The 25,685-nt window shown below is 37.3% G+C and overlaps 1 protein-coding gene across 1 annotated transcript in view; it reads right to left on the reverse strand.

Moving 5' to 3' along the window:
- Nucleotides 1-25,685, reverse strand: part of LOC135212918 (uncharacterized) — a 143,180-nt gene that overhangs the window by 19,961 nt on the left and 97,534 nt on the right. Inside the window, exon 3 of the mRNA XM_064246661.1 lies at nucleotides 6,597-6,675. Within this exon, the coding sequence (XP_064102731.1) occupies nucleotides 6,621-6,675 (55 nt within the window). The 3' untranslated portion in view covers nucleotides 6,597-6,620. The remainder of the gene's footprint in view (nucleotides 1-6,596; nucleotides 6,676-25,685) is intronic.

Below are 25,685 nucleotides of genomic sequence, written 5' to 3' on the forward strand. Positions count from 1 at the left end.
CAGTAACAATAACATTCTCTCTCTCTCTCTCTCTCTCTCTCTCTCTCTCTCTCTCTCTCTCTCTCTCTCTCTCTCTCTCTGCTATTGGCTGTTTATATATTTCTAATGGTAAAATGTTTAAGATTACTTTAAAATGATGTTAATAATACCAATTCAATGGTATATTTGATGTAGGATAATACTTTAAGTAGACATTTGGTATTTGTGATTTCACATTTCCATTGTTCCCTTGTAAAAAGAAAATGGATGTCTCAAATAGTAACAGTATGAAAGAAAATGTGCATGACTGAATACTTATGGGGGGACTGAATTATTTTCACATACGTAACTAAATCATTCAGTACGTACATAGTATGTATATATGTATAAACATAAAATGTAAGATTTACTTTAAAATAGTATTAATAATATTTCAAAGATTAATATGAACCATGATAGGATATTTTATGTATATTTGATGAAGGATGGTCTTTAAGGGATACTTTGGTATTTGCATGTTTAGGATAGGAGTTTATGAGCATTTTTAGAGGGGGGTTCCAAACATTCGCGGATTTTAACTATTCGCGGGGGGGGGGGGGGGGGGGGGGGGGGGGGGGGGGGGGGGGGGGGGGGTGGGGGGGGGGGGGGGGGGGGGGGGGGGTGGGGGGGGGGGGGGGGGTCCTGGTACACATCCCCCCCGAATATGGGGGGACCACTGTATTTGCATATAAAAAAAATATATATAAAAATTTCGACATTAACTCGTCCAAAATGGTCGAAAACTGCAATTGTAACCTAAAACTCTTACCGTTATGATAGTAAAATATTCAATCATTTGGTTTCCTTACATTTGAAACACAAATTGGAAGTCTCAAGAACAAAATTTAGATTTATGGTGATTTAAAAAAAAAAAAATTTTTACGTCTGCTCATTACGAATTCATGCATCATTTTGTGATAATATTTTCTCTTGTGTTGCTTTGATCATTTTACAATGTGTTATATACCAAAATGATTGCAATTTAGTGTACAATACAATGAAAAAAAATTAACTCACTAGCTTTAACCATTTTGCTCACAGCGCGATTTAATACAATTATATATGAAATTTTGTTTTTGCGCTATCATATATCGCATTATTTATATATGATATTTTTTTTTCATTTCTAATGGTTGCATACTAAACTTCAGGCAATGACAAAAAAAAGGAGCCAAAAATGATATTGTTATGGTAAGATAAAGTTTGTTCATACTTACCTGGCAGATATATATATAGCTGTATTCTCCGAAGTCCGACAGAATTTCAAAACTTACGACACACGTAGTGGGAGTCAGGTGGTTAGTACCCATTCCCGCCGCTGGGAGGCGGGTATCAGGAACCATTCCCATTTTCTATTCAGATTTTCTAGTACCACTGTCTCCTGAGGGGAGGTGGGTGGGCACTTTGATTATATATATCTGCCAGGTAAGTATGAACAAACTTTATTGTATCATAACAATATCATTTTGTTCATGAAGCTTACCTGTCAGATATATATATATATAGCTGAATCCCACCTTTGGAGGTGGGGAGAGACAGAATAGGATTTTAGGAAACATATACATGCAGATGATTGACATCTTGGTTCCTTACCTGTTAGCATAGCTGACTTCGTGATTACTGTCACCCAAGTCTGCTTCTGCTTTACTAGTCTCTCCAGCAAGGTAGTGACCTATGTAGCTGGTGAGTTCTAGATGATCTGTCAACGGGGGCGTGACCACAATGTGACTAGACCTGACCTAGCCTAACAAAAGTTAATTCCCACATAACTTAGGCTAAAGGAAGGGAAGTCTGCCTCAGGCGGTCAACCCTACAACCATAAATCAATACAAGAAATTAAAAGCTCACCTAACCATTTTCTACAGGATAGGATGAGTGCTACTTCCTGCTCCGAAAATAGTGTCTGCGGCGACGTATGGCCCTAGCGAATAGCAGTTCTCATATGTCATCTTCACATCCAGCAGGTAGTGTGAGGCGAACACCGAGTTGCTACGCCAAAAGGTGGCACTCAAAATGTCACTGAGTGCCATGTTCTTTTGGAAGGCTACTGAGGTAGAGATAGCCCTCACTTCGTGAGCATTCACTTTCAACAGCTTCATGTCACTGTCTTCACAAGATGAATGCGCTTCCTTGATGGTGTCCCCTCAAGAAGAATACCAGAGCATTCTTAGACATCGGCAAGTCTGGTTTTCTGACTGAACACCACAAGTTGCTAGAAGGACCTCGACATTCCTTCGTTTTCTGCAAATAGAATTTGAGAGCCCTGACAGGGCTCCCATCCAATAGTTTCGGTCATACCCTTAATCTCAAAGCTCTTGGGCCAAGGGTTAGACGGATTCTCGTTCTTAGCCAGAAATGTCGGGCTCAATGAAAAAAACGGCATTATGCCCCTTAAAGCCGTGCTTGCTGATGGCTTGAATTTCGCTACCTCTCTTCGCCGTCGCCAGAGCAGTTAGGAAAACAGTCTTTCTGGTAACGTCCCCTAGTGACGCAGCATGAAGAGGTTCAAAACGACTGGACATCAGGAACTTTAGGACTACGTCCAAGTTCCATGACGGCAACTTAGGTAGAGGCACCTTCGTGGTCTCGAAGGATCTTAAGAGATCGTGAAAGTCTTTGTTGTTTGCTAAGTCCATGCCTCTATGTCTAAAGACTACAGACAGCACACTTCTGTAGCCTTTGATTGTCGGGACTGCCAGCTTTAAGTCCTTCCTCAGGTAAAGTAGGAAGTCAGCTATTTGGTTCACAGAGGTCGTGGTAGAAGAAATGCCCTTCTTTCTGCACCAACTCTTGAAAGCGGCCCACTTCGATTGGTACACTGCAAGAGAGGAAGCTCTCCTTGCATTGGCAATAGCTCTTGCCAAAGGTCTTGAAAAGCCTCTTGCTCTGGCCAACTTTTGGATAGTCTGAACGCAGTTAGACTCAGAGCGGGGAGGTTTTTGTGGTACCTCTCGAAGTGGGGCTGTCTGAGTAGATCTATCCTTGACGGAAGCGTCCTTGGGAAGTCTACTACGAAGGACATGACCTCTGTGAACCACTCTTTCGAGGGCCAGAACGGGGCGATCAACGTCATTCTCGTCCCTTCTGACGCTGCAAACTTTCTCATAACTTCTCCCAGGATCTTGGACGGGGGAAGGCATATAGGTCCATCCCTGTCCAGGAAAAAGAGACGAGCGAGGAGAAGGCGAGGGGGACTGTCTGGACCTCTTGATAGGCAGTCTATCATCCTTCCTCCGACGACGCGGCTCTGCCTCTCTCTCAGCCAGCAACGAAGCAAACTGTTGCTACATAGAACGGATGATCTTCTCGGTCAGAGAAGACTCCTTCTCAGGGGAAGGACTGATCCTGTGAAAAGACGAGGGGCGAGGGGACGCCTTCTTCCTTCTCACAGGAACCGCAACCGTTCGATCCCTAGCACGACTGGGGCGCTCAAAAAAAAGTCATCATCAGAAGATGTCCTGGTCCTCTTTTGCTGCGGAAAGGCAGTGAAACCTTCCGGGGAGGACCGCAAAACAGCAGGAGAGAAAGGACGTGAAGCATCCTGCTCTCTGAAGCTCCTCTTCAACGGGCGAGAGTCCGTCCGGGAGCTCCACCCCTTGCACGGGTAGGACGCCTCGGAGGACGAGAAGCACTCCTTAAGGAGACGCGCACGAGCACGCTCATTGGCAGCCTGGGAAGTGTCAACAGGTCCTGCCGAAGGGACACCAGATCGGTGGGGAGCCCCCGTAACCCTCCTTCAGCTTTCGACTTGCCCACTCCCCGATTCCTGGGAGTCCGGCAGAGGTCCAGGCCTAGAGGCATTATAGGGCCGATCTGACCGCCCCTCCACAACACTAGGGGCACTGTCACTGCACTTCACAGCACTATCATCACTTCTACCTTCCAACGCGAGCACTTTGGATTCTAGATTACGTAGAGACTCTAGAATCACTGACAGGGCATTACCCTCCACAGACACCATTTCAGGGCCCGAAGGCAACACTACAGGTTTAGGAGTTGCAAAATCTACTGGAGGGTTAGCAGGAGAAACATTACTGCCCTGACGTCTACTGCCTGACACACTCCTGGAGGAAGACCTCCTGATCCTATCACGCTCTAACTTGCGCACATAGGACTCATACACCTTTCCAACCCGAATCAGACAAGACTTTCACACTCCTCACAATGATCATCAATCATACACACATCCCCTAAAACTCATGCATACTGTGTGGGGGTCTACCAAAGCCTTCGGTAGCCTCACCTTACATTCTTCCATACAACACACACTGACACTAGCCGAACTAGACCCAGACATCTTAGTTAAAGGAAAAATCAAGCCAAAATCAAAAAGTCCACAAATAGAGTGTGCCTAGCCACAAATCCAAGTTCAATAACCAAAAGACAATCAGGATACTTAACCTCTTCATTACCAAAAGTTTGTTTGGAGGTAGGTGGGTACCACCATTCAAGTCTACTACACCGCACCGGGTGCATAAAGGTGGTACGCATAGTACCACCATAACTCCTCTTTTCAGATAGGGACTTCCAATCATTCTGTAATTTCGGTTTGAAGAGTTTGGAGCAAAATAAACAGTATGACACGATGCCAGACGTATGATGAACCCAAAAAAATATTATTACTGCTTATAGTAGTGTGTAGGTGACAGATGAACTGCGTCTCAACAAAAAATCACAAAACCAGACAAGCGTAAACATGTAATAACTTCTACCCAAGTATAAAACCAGTTGTATCATCATTTACTGTATTTATTTATTTATTCACTTATTACATTTTACAAATAAAACATATGAACACCAGATAAATGAAGGTAAAAATAAAGCCTTATAGTAACTTTATATATAAAAAACCAAACCAGAGAAAAAGCGAAAAAGTGATTTTTTCTGAGGACAAGAAACTTGAAAAATTAGTTTAGATACCCCTGATGCCCCTAAAGTTCTAAAGTTGTTTTCTGTGATGAAACTAATCTTAGAAAACGTAGAAAATGACATCAACCAATTTTTGAAAGATATACTATAAAATTTGCGATTTCCATATTTATTGGCGGGCTTTCACTTTAGTTTTTGCTCTTTTTTTTTGTTATTATGTGCTTATTTACAGTTCTATTTTGATAATACTTTATGTGCATGTTCCAGGTGCGATATACCAACATTCTGTAAGACCGAATTTCTATTCAAGACTGTAGTTTTCTCACCGACCACCAGTGTCCCTTGTACAAGGGACACTGAGTTTCACATTTTTTTCATAAAATCATTTATTTTCCCTGTAGGATGATAAAACTAACAGAGAATATGCATTATTATAGTGCTAATAATGCCTGATAATTTCATTAGCCTGTCTTGATTAGTGTATTTTTGGCAAATATTTTTACGATCGGCACCCCTCCAAACCGGAGTCACTACCGAGAGATTCAGTTCGGCAGGGAACGCAATGATTACATTCTGCTCACCCACCCGGTAAAGAAAAGGTTAAGTAGCAAAGAAGTTTCAAAATCCTAAGACGGAGGTACTGAAAACAGGTGTTGACAGTACCGGCGACAGAGAAAATCTGAATAGAAAATGGGAATGGTTCCTGATACCCGCCTCCCAGCAGCGGGAATGGGTACTAACCACCTGACTCCCACTACGTGTGTCGTAAGTTTTGAAATTCTGTCGGACTTCGGAGAATACAGCTATATATATATCTGACAGGTAAGCTTCATGTACAAAATGAACTTTTAATCTTGAAAACTAAGTGCGCTGTGATTTTTGAAAAAAATATTTTTTCCGCTTCCGCGCTCATTCTGAGACACCCCCCCCCCCCCAAATACGGGAGACAATTTTTATTATACCCCTTTGGCGTAAGAAGGTTAACTTGAAATTAAATATAATTTTTTAAATATTCCACTTGAGATGTCTCTACCAAGTCAATCCTTTTAATCAAAACAATGAGAAATTTGGCATGCACGAATTCCTTACTCTTAGTGTGCTTGAAAGACTTGCATGTAATACAGATTGATAATTTTTTATGCAACTGTGTACTATTTGTACTTTAATGCTAAATAATGTGCAGATTCTGAGAAGAATTTAGCACAGTATTGACTTACTAATAGGCTAACTCGGGAATGTAGGCTAAATGTGTTAAATGAAGTACACTACTTTAAAGAAAATTATACATCATGAAGTTATAAAATGGCTAAATGTGTTAAGTACACCATTTTAAAGAAAATTAGACATTATAGTTATAAAATGGCAAAAGTGTTAAAGTACACTATTTTAAAGGAAATTATACATTAAGAAGTTATAAAAGAAAGTTAAAATATATGCGTAATATGTAAAATAATAAAATGCGTTGTCAGAATTTTGCCAAGTAGTAGGATATGTTGGAAACTAGTTCTGTGAATGTGACTGAAAATTAATGCTAAGTAATGCTATGAGTCAAAATAAAGAGAATAGTCCATTAAACGACGAATTTGTTTAACAAAGCGGTCGCTGAAACGGAATCCCGCCATTAAATGAGGAGTATCTGTAATAAATAAAACACCATACTTCCCAAGAATATGGTATGAACAACAACTGTAAATCATAAATGCACTTACCTTAAACAGAGAACATACGAGTCTTCATTTCATTGGCAAGTAAGGGGGATACAAACACCGATGTTCCCAATGGACAATCCTGTAATGACAGCATAATGAAAATAATTAGAAATATCACAAACAGAAATATGGTTAACAGAATTGTTATCACAATTAACACTGAAACTATGGCTACTTGGAGAATGCAGAGCAGCCGGTATTATGAAATCAAGTATTTGTTCTCAAAGGGTGAGATGGGGTGGGGTGGTGTGGGGTGGGGGTAAATGACATCGAGGGGGGGGGACGGGGGGGGGATGATTTCACACGAGTGAAACTGACGGCGTAAAAATAAAAAATGCAATACAGTAAAAGCATGAAGAGTCTTGTAATGGATATGAGATTTTCTGGGTTAAAGAAAATACCGGTGGATAAATAAATTTAAATAAATAAATTTAAATAAATAAAGTTTAGTAAATTTAAATAAATAAATTTAAAGTAAGTAAATACAATTTAAATATATATATATTTAAATAAATAAATAAAATAAATAAATAAATAAATAAATAAATATAAATATAAATCATTTAAATATAAACTAAATTTAAATAAATATAAATTTAAATAAATTTAAATAAATAAATTTAAATAAATAAATTTAGTAAATTTTTAATAAATTTAAATAAGTAAATAAATTTAAATAAATTTTATATATATATAAATAAATAAATAAATATAAATAAATAAATATAAATAAATAAATAAATAAATAAATATATATAAATATTTAAACTATAAATAAATAAACTAAATATGAATTTAATAAATTTAAATAAATTTAAATTTAAATAAATTTAATTTAAATAAATTTATATTTAAATAAATTTAAATAAATATAAATAAATTTAAATATATAAATTTAAGTAAATATAAATAAATTTAAATAAATATAAATAAATTTAAATATAAATAAATTTAAATATAATAAAGTCGTAAATATAAAAAATTTATTTATATAAATTTAAATAAATAAATAAATTAAAATAAATAAATAAATAGATTTTAAATATATAATAATTTAAATATAAATAAATAAATAAATAAATTTAAAATAAATAATAAATTTAATTATAAATAAATAAATTTAAATATAAATAAATATAAATATGTAATTAAAAATAAATATATAAATTTAAATAAATAATATAAATAAATATAAAATATAAATAAATAAATAAAAAAATTTAAATAAATAAATTTAAATAAATAAATAAATAAATAAATTTAAATATAAATAAATTTTAAATAAATATAAATAAATAAATATAAATAAAATAAATTTAAATATAAATATAATATAAATAAATTTAAATAAATAAATAAATTTAAATACAGGCGGTCCCCCGGGTTACGACGGTTCCGGCTTACGACGTTCCGAGGTTACGACGCTTTTTCTAAATATTCAATGGAAAAATCCGTCCTGGGTTACGAGCTTGTTCCGAGGTTACGACGCTGACGCTTCGACGCTCCGAGTTAACGACGCTTTTAAAAACGCATACTATGATAAAAATCCTTTATAGTTTAGCACAAGTATATTAATAAAAATAATAAAAGTTTCTGGTTAGATTACAGACAAAAATTTTGAGATTATGATGATTTTCGACACTTTTTTATGTTGTATTTTTTGTCTATGTTTTTTTTAGTGACGCCTACATATGCGGAACTAGTTTCCGAGCGAATGAATACATACTAGTTTATTTATATAACAGTCCAAAGCGCAAATAATGAAAAAATCATTGCTTGTTTCCAGTAATAATAACAAAACGAAGTTTCTCGGTTAGATTACAACGCAAATTCCAAGTATCCAAAGAGAGACATTATCCAGTAATTTGATCATAGAGAGAGAGAGAGAGAGAGAGAGAGAGAGAGAGAGAGATGAGAAGAGAGAGAGAGAGAGAGAGAGAGAGAGAGAGGCGTCTTCCGACGCTCCGAGTTAAGGACAGAGAAGTGTTCGTTTCGTTAAACGGTTTGAGATTATGATGATTTTCGACACTTTTTTATGTTGTATTTTTTCTATGTTTTTTAGTGACGCCTCATATGCGGAACTAGTTTCCGAGCGAATGAATACATACTAGTTTACATATAACAGTCCAAAAGCGCAAATAATGAAAAAAAAAAATCATTGCTTGTTTCCAGTAATAATAACAAAACGAAGTTTCTGGTTAGATTACAACGCAAATTCCAAGTATCCAAAGAGAGACATTATCCAGTAATTTGATCAGAGAGAGAGAGAGAGAGAGAGAGCGAGAGAGAGAGAGAGAGAGATGAGAGAGAGATTGAGAGAGAGAGAGATGAGAGGCGTCTCCGACGCTCCGAGTTAAGGACAGAGAAGTGTTCGTTTCGTTAAACGGTTTTGAGATTATGATGATTTTCGACACTTTTTATGTTGTATTTTTCTATGTTTTTTAGTGACGCCTCATGTGCGGAACTAGTTTCCGAGCGAATGAATACATACTAGTTTACATATAACAGTCCAAAAGCGCAAATAATGAAAAAATCATTGCTTGTTTCCAGTAATAATAACAAAACGAATTTTTTGGTTAGATTACAACGCAAATTCCAAGTATCCAAAGAGAGACATTATCCAGTAAATTTGATCAGAGAGAGATGAGAGAGAGAGAGAGAGAGAGAGAGAGAGAGAGAGAGAGATGAGAGAGAGAGAGAGAGAGGCGTCTTCCGACGCTCCGAGTTAAGGACAGAGAAGTGTTCGTTTCGTTAAACGGCTCTGACTCATGCCAGTAAATGTTTTGTTGATACTAATAATATAAGCCTATTTAAAGATACGTTTACTTTAATTAGTCTATATGATACGTAAATAGTAATCAACTGTTCTTGTAGCCCTCAATATTAGGCAAAATCGAAGTATCCAAAGAGAGACATTATCCAGTACGTAATTTGATCAGAGAGAGAGAGAGAGAGAGAGAGAGAGAGAGAGAGAGAGAGAGAGAGAGAGAGAGAGAGAGAGACGCTTTGGCAACAATGGTCTCGGGGGTTTTTATAGCTTCCTTCTGCTTGATGATCGTGATATTGTAGAAGGATTTCGACCATACTCGTTTGCCAAATCGACGATACGAACGCCACGTTTCATGCTTTGCTATAATTTCATGTTTTGCTTCCATCGAATCATTTTCTTGGGTTTTTTCTTATCACCTGCTTTGTCTTTAGCTTTGAGACCCATGGTTAATAATAAAACATAGACAAAATAACACGAAAAATAGGCGCAAATACAACGAACTAAACAACGACGTGTTAACATGCAGCACCAACAAACAAACAGACTGAACGCCATTTATCGGTCGCCTATACAACTAACACTCATCGCAAAATCGTATCTCAAATATTTCGTTGTATATCAAAGCTTGTATTTTCGCAAATTTTTCTGTTATATCTCAAAACATTCGTATATTAGGGCAATCGTATGTCAAGTTTCCAATGTAATTTGCATCGAGAGAGAGAGAGAGAGAGAGAGAGAGAGAGACGCTTTGGCAACAATGGTCTCGGGGATTGACGTAACGTTTATTTTCTGAACAGATAGGACAGAGAAGTGTTCGTTTCATTAAACGGCCTCTGACTCATGGCAGGAAATGTTTGTTGATACAATATATAAGCCTATTTAAAGATACATTACTTTAATTAGTCTATATGATATGTAAATAGTAATCAGCTGTTCTTGTAGCCCTCAAGATTTGCAAAATCACTCCAGGTTGTACATAAAACTTCAAGAATGTAGTGTCACCAGAGGATTACAATAGTTTTTACCTTCAAGAAACCAGCATTCTTTTATGAAAATAACTCCAGGTTGTACATAAAACTACAGGAACAACATGTAGTGTAACCAAAGGATTACAAGTAAGGTTTTTATAACTTTTTATTAGTTAAGACATATTTCCAAGTGTCGTTCCGGCTTACGACGATTTCGGCTTACGACGCGTCTCAAGAACGGAACCCCCGTCGTAACCCGGGGACTGCCTGTAAATAAATTTAAATAAATAATTTAAATATAAATAAATTTAAATATAAATAAATTTAAATATAAATAAATTAAATATAAATCAAATTTAAATAAATAAATTTAAATAAAAATAAACTAAATAAATATATATAAAATAAATATAATATAAATAAATAAATTTAAATAAATAAATATAAATAAATAAATAAATAAATAAATAAATATAAATAAATTTAATATAAATAAATAAATAAATAAATAAATTAAATAAATAAATAATAAATAAATGAAATAAACTCAACTAACTAAATAAATAAATAAATATAAATAATAAATTTAAATTTAAATAAATAAATTAAAAAAATAAATATAATTTAAATAAATTTAAATTAAATAAATTAAATTAAATAAATAAATAAATTAAAATAAATAAATTAAACTAAATAAATAAATATAAATTTAAAGTAAATTTATAAATAAATTTAAATAAATTTAAATATATAAATAAATAAATAAATAAATAAATTTAAATTTATAAATAAATTTAAAATATAAATAAATTTAAATATAAATAAATATAAATATAAATAAATTGAAATGTAAAATGTAAATAAATTTAAATAAATGTAAATAAATATAAATAAATTTAAAAATAAATAAATAATAATAAATAAATAAATAAATAAATAAATAAATATAAATATAAATTTAAATAAATATAAAATATAAATAAATAAATAAATATAAATTAAAATAAATGTAAATATATTTGAATAAATATAAATAATATAAATAAATTTAAACAAATTAAATCAATTTAAATATAAAATAAATTTAAATAAATATAATAAATATAAATAAATTTAAATTTAAAATAATAAATAAATTTAAATAAAAACAAAAAAAAATAAACAAAAATAAATAAAAATAAATAAATATAAATAAATATAAATAAATAAATATAAATAAATAAATAAACAAATAAATAAATAAATAAATAAATAAATATAAATATATAAATAAAAAATTTAAATAAATAAATAAAAAATAAATAAATAAATATAAAAAATTTAAATAAATTTAAATAAATAAACATTAAATAAATAAATAAATAAATAAATAAATAAATTAATCAATAAATCATAAATAAATAAATAAATAAATAAATAAATAAAAACTAATAAAAAATCAATCAATTAATTATATATATATAATTATATATATATAAACATATTTATACATATATATATACATATACATATATATATATATATATATATATATATATATATTATATATATATATATATATATATATATTATATACATATATAAGTACAGGTACTATCCGACTTACAACCTACTCGACATACGACCACTCGTACTTACAACCTTACTTCAGACAGTTGACCATTAAGTTACTTGGCACTGCGCCATCTCATGAGAACTCTCATCACTCAGGCAGCATCAGTTTGAGTTACCCTGCCCTATCTGCAGCATCATTTGGTATTAACTGTACTGTAGACTGAATTGCAAACCAATTTACGTAAGAATCGACTTCTGACATGCATGCAAGAACCTAACTCCATTGTAACTCAATGCCTGATTGTACGTAATATATACTATTACATAAATGGTTAAAAAAAATGTATTAGTAGAAGTACATTATGGTAAAAAGATTGAAATAATGATTGTACATTACATTACAGTACTAAGTAGGCACTTATATAGCAAAGGTTTGATAGTATACCCTACCCAGTATGTTGGCCACTTTCCAAGGTTCGACTTACATCCATTCCAACTTACAATCAGTGGGTCGGAACCAAACTTGGTTGTAAGTAGGATAGTACCTGTATATATATACATATATATACATATATATATATATATATATATATATATATATATATATATATATATATATATATATATATATAATGTATGTATGTATGTATGTACAAACATATATACATATACATTCATACATACATACAGGCAAGTAGATATGTAAACTAAGAAAAATTATGAAATACAAGATGAAATACTACCACTAAAGAATAACTATCATTGTGTTTAGATATCTAATATAAAGGTTGTCATACTAACCCTCTTACGCCGATTGGACATATTAAACGTCGACATAAATTGTCTCCCGGGTGCTGATTGTACGTATTAAACGTCGACATAAAAAAAGTTTTTTTAAAAATCACGGAAAAAAGCTTATAAGCCTACCAGCCGAAAACTTTTGAATCACGTGCCTTGGGGGATGCTGGGAGCTCACGGATCAAGGCGTTGTTTTGTTTACAATTGTTACACAGGCGCGCAAGCGCGAATTTCTTTCTGATCGCACTAAAAAGTATCAGTGACACATCTCAGGAATTATCTTGTCACTTTGACATAATTTTTGCACCATTTTAAATTAGCCGTTACATGGAGTATTATACGTATATGAAAATATGCGCAATTTCATGTAGAATACAAAAAAAAAAAATACTCATGATTGTAGCTTTCATCAGTTTTGTAATATTTTCATATAAATAACAACAATTGCCAAATTTTCAACCTTTGGTCAACTTTGACTCTACCGAAATGGTCGAAAAACGCAATTGTAAGCTAAAACTCTTATATTCTAGTAATATTCAATAATTTACCTTCATTTTGCAACAAATCGGACGTCTCTAGCACAATATTTCGATTTATGGTGAATTTATGAAAAAAAAACTTTTTCCTTACGTCCGCGCGGTAACTCTTCTAATAAATTTTTTCGTGCAATTGTCGTAATGTTTGCACCATTTTAAATTTGCCGCTACATAAAGTTTTATACATGTAAATGTGCGGAATTTCATGCTCAATACAACTAAAAACAACCCATGGTTGTAGCTTTTATCAGTTTTGAAATGTTTTCATGTAAATAACGATGTGGCAAAATTTCAACCGTCGGTCAACTTTGACTCTACCGAAATGGTCGAAAAACGCAATTGTAAGCTAAAACTCTTATATTCTAGTAATATTCACTACATTTTGCAACTAATTGGAAGTCTCTAGCACAATATTTCGATTTATGGTGAATTTATGAAAAATAAAACATTTTCCTTACGTCCGCGCGGTAACTCTTCTGAAAAAAATCAGAATTTTTTTCGTGCGATTGTCGTAATGTTTACACCCTTTTAAATTAGCCGTTACATAAAGTTTTATATATGAAAATGTGCGCAATTTCATGTAGAATACAACAATAAATAATTGAAGGTTGTAGCTTTTCTCATTTTCGAAATATTTGCATATAAATCCCGATAAATAGAAAAAAAACCACGTTTCGGTCAACTTTGACTCTACCGAAATAGTCGAAAAACGCAATTGTAAGCTAAAACTCTTACAGTCTAGTATTAATATTCAGTCCTTTATCTTCATTTTGAAACAAATTTGAAGTCTCTAGCACAATATTTAGATTTATGGTGAATTAAAAAAAAAAAACTTTCCTTCCCTTCGCGCGCGGATTCTCCGCCGCAAATCTCCAAAATGCGTATGTCGCATTATCGTTATATTTGCTCAGTTTCATATTAGGTGTTTCATAGTTTTATATATGAAAATGTGCGCAATTTCATGTAGAATACAACAAAAAATAATTGAAGGTTGTAGCTATTCTCATTTTCGAAATATTTGCAAATAAAAAAAATATATATAAAAAATTCGACATTCGGTCAACTTTAACTCGTCCGAAATGGTCGAAAACTGCAATTGTAAGCTAAAACTCTTACAGTATAGTAATATTCAATCATTTATCTTCATTTTGAAACAAATTGGAAGTCTCTAGAACAATATCTAGATTTATGGTGAATATTTGAAAAAAAAAAAATTTTTTTTTAAGTCTGCGCATTACGAATTCATGCATCATTTTGTGATAATATTTTACCTGTGTTGCTTTGATTGTTTTACAATGTGTTATTTACCAAAATGATCGCAATTTATTGTACAATACGACAAAAAAAAAATTAACTCGTTAGCTTCAACCGTTTTGCTCTCAGCGCAATTTTAATACAATTATATACGAAATCTTGTTTTCGCGCTATCATATATCGCATTATTTATATATGATAATGATATTTTTTCATTTCTGATGGTTGCATACTAAACTTTAGGCAATTAAAAATAAAAAAGGAGCCAAAAATGAACTCTCAATCTTGAAAACTAAGCGCGCTGTGATTTAAAAAATATATATATATTTTTTTTCCGCTTCGGCGCTCACTCCGAGACTGCCTCAGCTTACGGGAAACTTATTTTTATTATACCTCTTCGGCGTAATAGTGCTAAGCTAACCTACTATAAGATTCAGGGCCTCTGTAACACGGTTTTTTGGACTTTGCTCCTTGTCAAAGCATCGGATGTAGCTGAAAGTTGACATATGTATATTTTACAACCCCACACAAATTTTGTCAGCATTATCAATAACCTAAACCCGATAGTTTTAATTTTTATATAAAATTATCTAGCCGACACCATGGCCAATGATTACAAGCCAAGAATCGAAAAACATTCATTACGTAAGCAAAGTAAAGACCTTTTGACAAAATGTTGTGCCGCCCATCCACCAGATAGAAACCCATTCACCTTGTTCAATCGGCTCTGAAACCCAAAGATTTATGAATGGCGGAACGATACATAGATGTGGGTGGGGTATCTGTGCTAGCGTAGTAATACTACTGTAGCAGTAGTGCCGTAACAGTATAGCAGTAATATACATGAATTAAACATTTAGACCAACTGCTGGGATCCTTGAGGTTCAATTTAGCACTTCTTACAACCACTCGGGAAATGAGTTTTTATAGCCAGAAATGATATTGTTATGATACAATAAAGTTTCATACATACTTACCTGGCAGATATATACTTAGCTATCGACTCCGTCGTCCCCGACAGAAATTCAAATTTCGCGGCACTCGCTACAGGTAGGTCAGGTGATCTACCGCCCTGCTCTGGGTGGCAGGACTAGGAACCATTCCCGTTTTCTAATCAGATTTTCTCTTCCACCTGTCTCCTGAGGGGAGGCTGGGTGGGTCCTCAATCTTATATATCTGACAGGTAAGTATGTATGAAACTTTATTGTATCATAATATCATTTTCATACATTCAACTTACCTGTCAGATATATACTTAGCTGATTGACACCCTTTGGTGGAGGGCAAGAGACAGCTAACTACTGAATAGACAGGTAAACAACATATGTTGTAGGTATTTATGGACCTTGGTTCCTACCTTATTAGGTGGAAGACTTCGTGGCTACTGCCTAGGAGTCTGCTTCACCTCAAGAGCCTTAGCGAGATAGTGATCTGCGGCCAAGAGTTCTTGTGGGTCTGTCGATGGGGTCTCATCCACTTACTCGGCAGAGCCTAACTGGCAATTTGTCAATGGGTGCTAATCTGCTTATATGACAATATGCCTTCTTTAAGGAGCACACAACCGATCCCGATCACCCGATCCTAACACCCGTGTTAGTTCTAAGATTGCCAAGAGCCATCCCCGGACTCTTAGCAAGCAACCAAAAACTCGATAAAAACACACACGAAAGTACAAAATAAAAATTTTGTACCCCTCTAAAAGTCAGTTGCCACTCGATCTTCTAGTGAAGAGAAGTGAAGGCCGCCTGTGCGACATCTGACACTTCCATGCACAGGAAACCCAAGAACGCATCCGACAAGAGGGTTACGTACACTTATTTAAGGATCGGTGCTCGCTCCAGTACCCAGAACCATCTGTGCTGACACAAACGGACCTAGAGAATAACATTTCTCATACGTAACGTGCACATCCTTTAAGTAATGAGATGCAAACACTGAGTTGCATCTCCAATGAGATGCAAACACTGAGTTGCATCTCCAATAAGTTTCATCCAAAATATTCTTGAGAGACATATTCCTTTGGAACGCAATAGACGTCGCGATTGCCCTTACTTCATGAGCTCTTACTCTTAATAGATTGAAAGAGTTATCTGGGCAGTTCTTATGAGCCTCGGTAATCACACTTCTTACAAAGAAGGCTAAGGCATTCTTAGACATCGGTCTTTTGGGGTCCTTTACCATAGACCGTGTTGCGAAACCCCCAACTGCTTCTTTCTGTCCAGATAGAATTTAAGTGCTCTGACTGGGCAGAGGGATCTCTCTGCCTCTCTGCCTACCAGACTAGTATGTCCTTTTACCTCGAAGCTCCTGGGCCAGGGATTTGAGGGATTTTCATTCTTAGCAAGAAAGAGAGTCTGGAATGAACAAATCGCAGTCTCCCTTGAAACCAACTCGTGACTCAAGGGCGTGCAACTCGCTGACTCTTTTTGCCGTAGCGAGAGACAGCAGAAACAGACACTTCCTTGTGATATCTTGAAAGGAAGCAGTGTGAGGTGGTTCGAACCTCTCTGAGGACAGAAATTTCAGGACCACATCCAGATTCCAGCTCGGAACTCTGGGTTCCATTGACTGATGTTTCGAAGGAACGAATGAGATCGTGTAAATCCTTATCATTTGTCAAATCTAATCCTCTGTTCCTGAATACTGCCGAAAGCATGCTCCTGTTCCCCTTAATAGTCGGTACAGAGAGATGCGATTTTTCCCTCAGGAAAAGAAGGAAATCCGCAATTTCAGTCACAGAGGTATTGGAGGAGGACAGCTTCTTCGACCTACACCAACTTCTGAACACCTCCCACTTCGATTGGTACACTCGCAAAGTAGATGATCTGCGGGATCTGGCAATTGCGCCTTGCCGCCTGCGAGAAAACCCTTCTCGCTCTGACAAGTCTTTCGATAGTCGAAAGGCAGTCAGAGCAAGAGCGGGTAGGTTTTGATGGTACCTCTCGAAGTGGGGTTGTTTGAGCAGATCTATCCTGTTTGGAAGAGATCTGGGGAAGTCCACCGTCCACTCCATTACCTCTGTGAACCAAATTCGGGATGGCCAATATGGGGCTATCAGAGTCATTCTTGCTCCCTTCGAGGCCACGAACTTTCTGACTACTTCCCCCAGTATCTTGGATGGGGGAAAAGCGTATACGTCTAGCCCTGACCAGTCCAGGAGAAAGGCGTCTATTGCATAAGCCCTGGGATCTTCTACTAGAGCGCAAAATGTGTCTATCCTTTTGGAGAGGAACGTGGCAAACAGATCTATTTGAGGCTTCCCCCAAAGAGACCAAAGGCTCTGACAGACTTCCGAGTGGAGGGTCCATTCTATTGGAAGGACCTGGAACCTCCTGCTCAGTCTGTCCGCTCTCACGTTCCTCTCCCCTTGGACAAACCTTGTTAGGAGAACTACATTCTTTTGATTCGCCCAAATCAGACCAAGATACTTTAGACTGACTTGCCAGTGAGTTGAGGGCCCTAATGAGTGCGCGAGAGAGTGAGTTCCTCCTTGTTTTTTCACACAACCAGAGTGGTGGTATTGTCGGAGTTTAATCTGCACTTACTCCGTCTCTGACTATTGTGTTCGAAGCTCTTTAGCGCCAGGTGTGAATTGCTAAGAGCTCCTTGCAATTTATGTGCCATGACACCTGGTTCTTCCGACCAGGTGCCTGACACTTCTTTGGATCCCAAGGTTGCACCCCAACCTGTCTCCGACGTGTCTGAGAACAATATCAGGTTTGAGTTCCGTACTTCCAGGGATACTCCTTTGTTCTCTTCTAAAGGAGTTAACCACCACCTTCATTGATCTTTTACTTCTGTTGAGATTGGAAAAGTGTCTGAGAGCTGTCCTGTCTTCCAATTCCAACTCCTTCTCAGGAAGAACTGAAGCGGACGGAGATGCAGTCTTCCTAGAGGAAAGAACTGTTCGAGCGAGGAAAGGGTCCCCAGAAGGCTCAACCATTCCCTCGCTGAACTGCGCTCCTTCCCTAAGAAGCTGGATACTGTGGTGCAACCTTTCTTTATTCTCTCTTGAGAAGGAAATACTCGAAAACCTCGAGAATCCATCTGAATCCCCAGATAAACCATGTTCTGGCTGGGGACCATCTGAGATTTCTCGAGGTTTACGATCAATCCTAATGACTTCGTCAGTTCCAAAGTCGTTGAAAGATCCTCCAAACACTGCTTTTGAGACCTGGCCCTGATGAGCCAGTCGTCCAGGTATAGAGAGACGTTTATCCCTTTCAAATGAAGGTGTCTTGGACACATTTTTCATCAAGTCTGTGAAGACTTGGGGAGCCATGGACAGGCCGAACACAGGGCCCTGAACTGATAGATCCTTCCCTCGAACATGAAACTAAGGTACATCCTCGACAAACGATGAATCGGGATGTGGAAATATGCGTCTTGAAGGTCTAGGGACGCCATCCAATCTCCTTGATGGAGTGCTGCAATGACTGAAGCAGACATTTCCATGCTGAACTTTTGTTTTTCTACGAATCTGTTCAGCGCACTTACATCCAGTACTGGTCTCCATCCCCCCGAAGCTTTTGCTACAAGAAACAAGCAATTGTAAAACCCCGGGGAGCTGTGATCCAGTACCAGCTCGATTGCTCTTTTGTCCCACATCTGCTCTACCATTTGATGAAGAGTATCCATCAGTACAGGGTCCCTGTATCTGGTGGACAGGTCCCTCGGTGTTGTTGTCAAGGGAGGGCTGTCCTTGAATGGGATATAATAACCCTTCTTGATGATCGTTTCTTCATTTTCCCTTCTTAAAGGGACGGAAGGAAGATCTTCCCCTTTTTTCTGTTTGTCTTACTTCTTGCGATCGATCTAGAGGAGGGCCTCCTCAAAAAGGGCTGCTGCTGAGCTGGCGACCCACTTCTTTCCTCACTGGCTACCGGTCTATTCTTCCTCGAAGCACTGGCTAAGGCGATCTTGCGGGCATTCTCAGTTAGTGAATGAGCAATGTCTCTCACCAACTGAGAAGGGAATAAATGTTCTGAGAGAGGCGCGAGCAACAAAGCGGACCTCTGCGAAGGAGAGACGGCCTTAGTGAGGTAAGCACTGTAAACCGCCCTCTTCTTTAGCATTCCCGCACCAAAGAGGGAGCAGACTTCTGCCGATCCATCTTGAACAGCCTTATCAATACATGTCAAGATACTATGCAAGGCTTCGGGGTTTAGTTGTTCCGTTTCCTGGGACTTCTTAGCCAGAACCCCAAGGGACCAATCCAGGAAGTTAAATACTTCCAAGGTGTGAAAAAGTCCCTTGAGAAGATGGTCCATCTCCGAAAGACCCATGTTCCTCTGGCGTTCAGTTCAAGGCGGTCTCCTCGAGGAGTCTACAAGACTCGAGAAGTCTACAAGACTTGCAAAGTCTGAAAATTCGGCCGAAATGCAGACAATCCCCATATTCTCTCGCCCGTTTCATACTCATGTGCCTCTTCTACCAGTTAGTTTGGCAGGAGGCATACAAAATACTGTCCTTCCTAACTCCTTTTTCGTCTTGATCCAGGAGTCAAGCTATTGTAGGGCCCTCTCCATGGATATGGCCGGCTTCATTTTCAGGAAGGAGGAAGACTTGTGCGCTTTCGTGCTCGAAAAGAGCGAGCGTGGAGAAGGAGCAGCAGCTGGAGTCAACGAATCTCCATACTCTTCTAAAAGGAGAGAAGAAAGAACTTTATAATTTGAAAGCCCTTCTTATTAGTAAATCTGTCTTCGAAAATGTCCTCTAAGTTAGAGGCTCGGAAGGAGAAGGCTCCCTTCTTTCGTCTGTCTCCTCCCTTGATTTCTTCCTCTGAAGAAGAAGCACTTCTAACAGGAGAGGGACTAAGAACTAAGAGTTATTCTCTCTCTACGCCTATCCTTAGGAGAGTCATGAATAGATTTAGTTTGGCACCTGGGGGACTCCTGGCGGTTGTCAGGCTCTTCTTGTAGAGAATGCGCCTGGCACTTAGCAGGAGTATCTTGCTCAGAATACTCCTGGCGCCTGGGAGGAGTATCGTGTTCGGAATACTCCTGGAGCCTGGCAGGCGCATCCCTTTCCGAATACTCCTGGCGCTTGGCAGGCGCATTGCGTTCCGAATACTCCTGGATCCTGGCAGGCGCATCGTGCTCCGAATACTCCTGGTTCCTGGTAGGCGCATTGCGCTTAGCAGGCGCTTCGCTCCTATTAGGCGCTTCGCTCCTATCAGGCGCTTCCATCTCCTCTAGTTGGATCTCGGCGCTTGGTTGGCGTTCTAGGTCTAGAACGATCTAAGGAAAAGTCAGGCTCTTTGCGCCTGAAAGACTCCTCTCTTCCCGTGAAAACTTTGAAGTCAACTTCACTATCAGGTGTTCTTTGGCGCCTACTTGGCGCCTGGCGCCAGAAGTTACTTCCTTTTCCACTTCACGCCTGTCTAACGCTCCGCTCCCCCCAGAGATGGCCGCCTGTGCAACAACTCCCCTGGAAGGCTCGTTGCGCCTGACAGGAGATCGGTATCTGGATCTTTTTACAGGAAGCCTATCGTCCTTCCTACGAGTAGGCTCCTTGGAAAGTACTCCTACCAAAGACGCTAATTGCTCCTGCATATTTAACAAAATTTTCCTGGTAGATGACTCCTCCTCATTCGAAGCAGGAGAGGGAGATCTGGAAGGCGCTCGAGGTTCTCTTACTGTCCATGGCTCTAACTCCTTCCTAGCCTTCTTTATTACCGAAGGCGCATCTTCTTCAGAGAAGTGCTCGGGGCTAGAATTGAATTCAGGCCCTTTCCAATTCCTCTTCAGCGGACGGGAAAGCTTCGACTCCTTCCATCCTCTTTTCGGAGAAGGCGAACCTGAAGACAAAAAGCACTCTCGTAGGACGCTTTTCCTATAGCGGTCCCTGGCAGTCTGAGACGTAACAGATTCTACCGAAGGGACGCCTGATCGTTGGGGATTCTCCACGACCTCCGTAAGGCTTTCGACTTTCCTTCTCCTCTGGGCAAGGGAAAATCACATTCACTTTGCTTACCTTCCAATGCTGCCATTTTTTCCTGCATTTTTTGAAGGGAAGCTCTGAGTTCCGCAATTTCCGAAGCAGAATCAAAGGGGTTAGCAACCTGTGATCGGGCTGATACAGAATGAGAATCATTATAAGAAAAAGAAGCTACAGAACTACATAGAAGTTCACGAGATCTAGATTTACTGCGGCTTTTGTAAACCGCCTTCCTCTCTCTATCTTTCTCTAACTTCTTCAAGTAAGAAGTTAGATTCTTCCATTCTTGAGCACTCAGTCTTTCGCACTCGTTACATGTATTCTCAATCGCACACTCAACTACTCTACATCCACGGCATGCAGTGTGAGGATCTACCGAAGCCTTCAGAATCCTCACCTTACAGCCCTCATTCACACACACTCTGAAACTAACACTAGAGTCAGACATATTCAAGAAAAATCCAAAGCCAAGTCCAAAAACAATTCCACAATAGCGAATGCCAAACAACGATCCAAGTACGTCACCAAAAATCAGTCGAAAGATGATCAAAAGCGTTGAAAAAAGAATTCCAGTCAGGAGGTAGTAACAACAATGTTGACACCACTGGCGACAGAGAAAATCTGATTAGAAAACGGAAATGGTTCCTAGTCCTGCCACCCAGAGCAGGGAGGTAGATCACCTGACCTACCTGTAGCGAGTGCCGCGAAATTTGAATTTCTGTCGGGACAACGGAGTCGATAGCTAAGTATATATCTGACAGGTATGTTGAAAGTATGAAATTTAAATTTTCTAATCCAACAATGCCCATGATAGCCTTCAGTGTTATCCTGAATTATAATGAGGCCAAAGTGGGTGGAGCCTCATGAAGTTATCATTCTGACGATAATTATTGGTGAAGGTTTAAAGCCAAAATATGGTACCGGCTATTTTTTTTCAGTAAATAGGTAGATAGCCAATAAATAAAAATTGCATGACATTGGATACAGCAGTTATCAAATCAAGCTTGTCTACTATGTCTTTGAAAATTACCAACTATTCCCTACATCTTGTCAATCTGATTGTGACCTATAAAGTAGATTATAATTTCTTAGGACACTTATTTTAGGAGTTAGACTAATAATCGAAGTGTTTTTGTATTAACATATTTTGTTGGTTTGTTCATTATGACAATTATCAGTGGAGAGGTTTCAGAGTTCATAAAGGTGTACTGCTTTGCTTGTATTTTAATTTGTTTGTCATTGTTGCCAGAGGTATAGCCTTTGTTAAGTATAGCCAATCATCCATCGAGAAAGAGGGAAGAAATGCTGTCATAAGTTACGTAAAGAGTGCGCTCAAAACCTTTTCTCCGAGTAAGTTGGCCTCTCATAAAAAAAAATGTCACTTTTACATTGTAAGTACCAAATTTATTCAACCTACGTAATGCAGAATACAGTCAAAATTTATGTGTAGATATAATGTGTATTCTGAATAAGCGTTATATTTATGAAATGCATAGATAAAAAGTTATTGCGAAAAAACCGTGATACAGAGGCCCTGAATCTCATGGTAGTTAGCCATGTTACCTGGACCTCCATTAAAGGAAACCTAATACAGTAGACCCCCCGGACCTCTATCGTATTAGAACTTGAAGTAAACATAAAATTTTGAGGAAATGTTGCATCTGAGTTCAACCAAAAATCTGGAAACTGACCCAAGGAATCATATGATTTTTGTAAACAAAAGTGGTTAAGTCAGCTGCGCTGATAGGTGTTGTTCCCCTGCTCATTTGGTGATGAAAACAGTGAGAACCACAATTGAACTGAAGATTATTGAAAATCATAATGTAAGAGGCATTCTGTGACAACCTTAAAATGCTGTGAGATTAATGATAGGCTAACTGTTGAAGTGTTGATAGTTGTATCAATTAGTAGGCTACAATCACAACTATGACAAACTAGACACTGTAAACAAAACATTTGTAACCTAATAATGGTAAAATCCGTGGGTTATTCAAGCGAATCACTAGTGATACAACTTTTGATACTGTAAACAACAAATTACAGCAATTACCAACAAGAGTATTATCTGAAGAGAGAGAGAGAGAGAGAGAGAGAGAGAGAGAGAGAGAGAGAGAGAGAGAGAGAGAGAGAGAGAGAGAGAGAGAGAGAGAGAGAGTCGATATTTGTGTATTGAGAATAATTGTTTGTTTGTATGGTGCTTTTACGTTGCATGGAACCAGTGATTATTCAGCAATGGGACCAACGGCTTTACGTGACTTCCGAACCACGTCGAGTGTGAACTTCTATCACCAGAAATACACATCTCTCACTCCTCAATGGAATGGCCAAGAATCGCACCTGCAACCACCGAGGTGGGACGCTAATACCATACCAACCACGCCACTGAGAATAATGTTCATTTCAATAAAACCCTTGTTTTACTGTATCTAATCATATTGCATGTTATTACTATATTATCAAATTATGTTACAAACAGAGCGATCTGGCGTGCATTCTGGTTTTGTTTACATTCTGAAAATGTCGGCCAATTTCATTTTACAGACATGATCACTTTCTTAAAATGCCGAATGGAACTTAATTTACGAAAGAAAGCTGGGTTTACGAATTGCAGCTACATTATTTATAAACGTAGTATATTAAATAAAGTGCCACATGTTTTTTTTTTTTTCAGGCAATGCTTTTGCCTGCCAAACCTTTTGCAGCCTGCTCAATAGTTATTATTGGTAATTTCCAGTCGTGCTTGACTCAAGATGCTCGTAATTCGTAGTTCCCAGTTGTGCTTGACTTCCAACCTTGTTGTTTACTAAGGGAGGATATTTTCTTGGTAGTATTTTATAATCAAATTAAAGGTTTTGTGATATTGACAGCTCCACAGTTACCCTTTATATCAGGTTTCTTTCCAATTTTAAAGGCATACATTTATGAGGATCTACTTTCAATGGGTAACACTCCGTCGATAATGTCTGTCACATTTTAAAGCATACAGCGGCTATGAAAAGTGCCCGTATTTTACAACAATAATTTGAAAAAAAAAATTAAAAATAAACATGTATTGAAAGATATTTTAAAGTGATTTTGTATACAGTATCCAGCAGTGTGGCGGGATCACTAGCTAAAAAACAAGCAGGCAAATCCCCCCACATAAACCTAATCGCTCCAGCTGCCCAACTCACCCTCAGTCACACTTTCTTCTTTACACAACAAAATACACGCTGGACAATTGACCTACCTATACACAGAATGAAAAACACAAAACAAAACTCTCAATACCTATACACAGAATGAAAAACACAAAACAAAACTCTCAAAACACATGTACTTACCAACCACTCCAGATACTCCGGGCTATCCTGTGCTGCCTGCCGGTCGAGGTCACAGAGATACCAACCACAACTCAGACCACAACACGACATCAAAACACCCAAGGACTACAACTCAACAACACAACAACCAAGGACCATAACACAACCACCACCAAGGAACACAACCACAACTCAACAAAACAACAAAAAAAGGAACACAACCACAACCCAAGACCACTGCCCAACCAATCACCAACAACACAAAAGCAACACATAACAACAAGGAACATTCTGTGTGTGTGTGTGTGTGCGCGCGCAGGCAAGACGGGGGGCGTTCCTTACTACACACCTTCCCTCTCACTCTTCCCTAATTATGCTAATATTGTGTATATAATGTTATTCTGTAATCATATTATTTTCTGTAATCATATTAAGAGTGAATTTTCTTCATCTGTATGTTAGCAAGTTGTTTTGCTTTTTCTCATTGGCACGATGAAATTCTGGCCGAAACAAAGATAAAACATACGTAAATGCAAGTTACTATCAGAGGTGAAACTCGAACGTGTACATTACATGAGGTTTGTGCTCGCACTGAAAAGTGGTATATAAGCTGACTCCCCTTCCCTTCTGCGATTCATGGAATCTCTACAGATGTCATTGCTCACAATTTCTTTGACAATAATTATCAAAATTTACAATAACAGATGAAATAATGCATTTTCTTGTACAAATCAATGATTTTGGCTTATTGAGTTGTTTACTAATTACCCCATAACAACAAAAGTAAGACGAATTTTGACAAAATACTTCGTATACGTATTCTTCCTTGCCATACAAAGCTCCATGAATTTTTTCAAAACTTTGCATTTTTCATCCTATACCCCCCCATATAAGGGTACCAGCCGGCCCCCTTAAAGGAAGATTAACATATAGGTTAAATGCTAACCTAACCAAACCTAACCTAGTAG

The sequence above is a fragment of the Macrobrachium nipponense genome, chromosome 41 (assembly GCF_015104395.2).
Source record: "Macrobrachium nipponense isolate FS-2020 chromosome 41, ASM1510439v2, whole genome shotgun sequence".
Taxonomy (NCBI): domain Eukaryota; kingdom Metazoa; phylum Arthropoda; class Malacostraca; order Decapoda; family Palaemonidae; genus Macrobrachium; species Macrobrachium nipponense.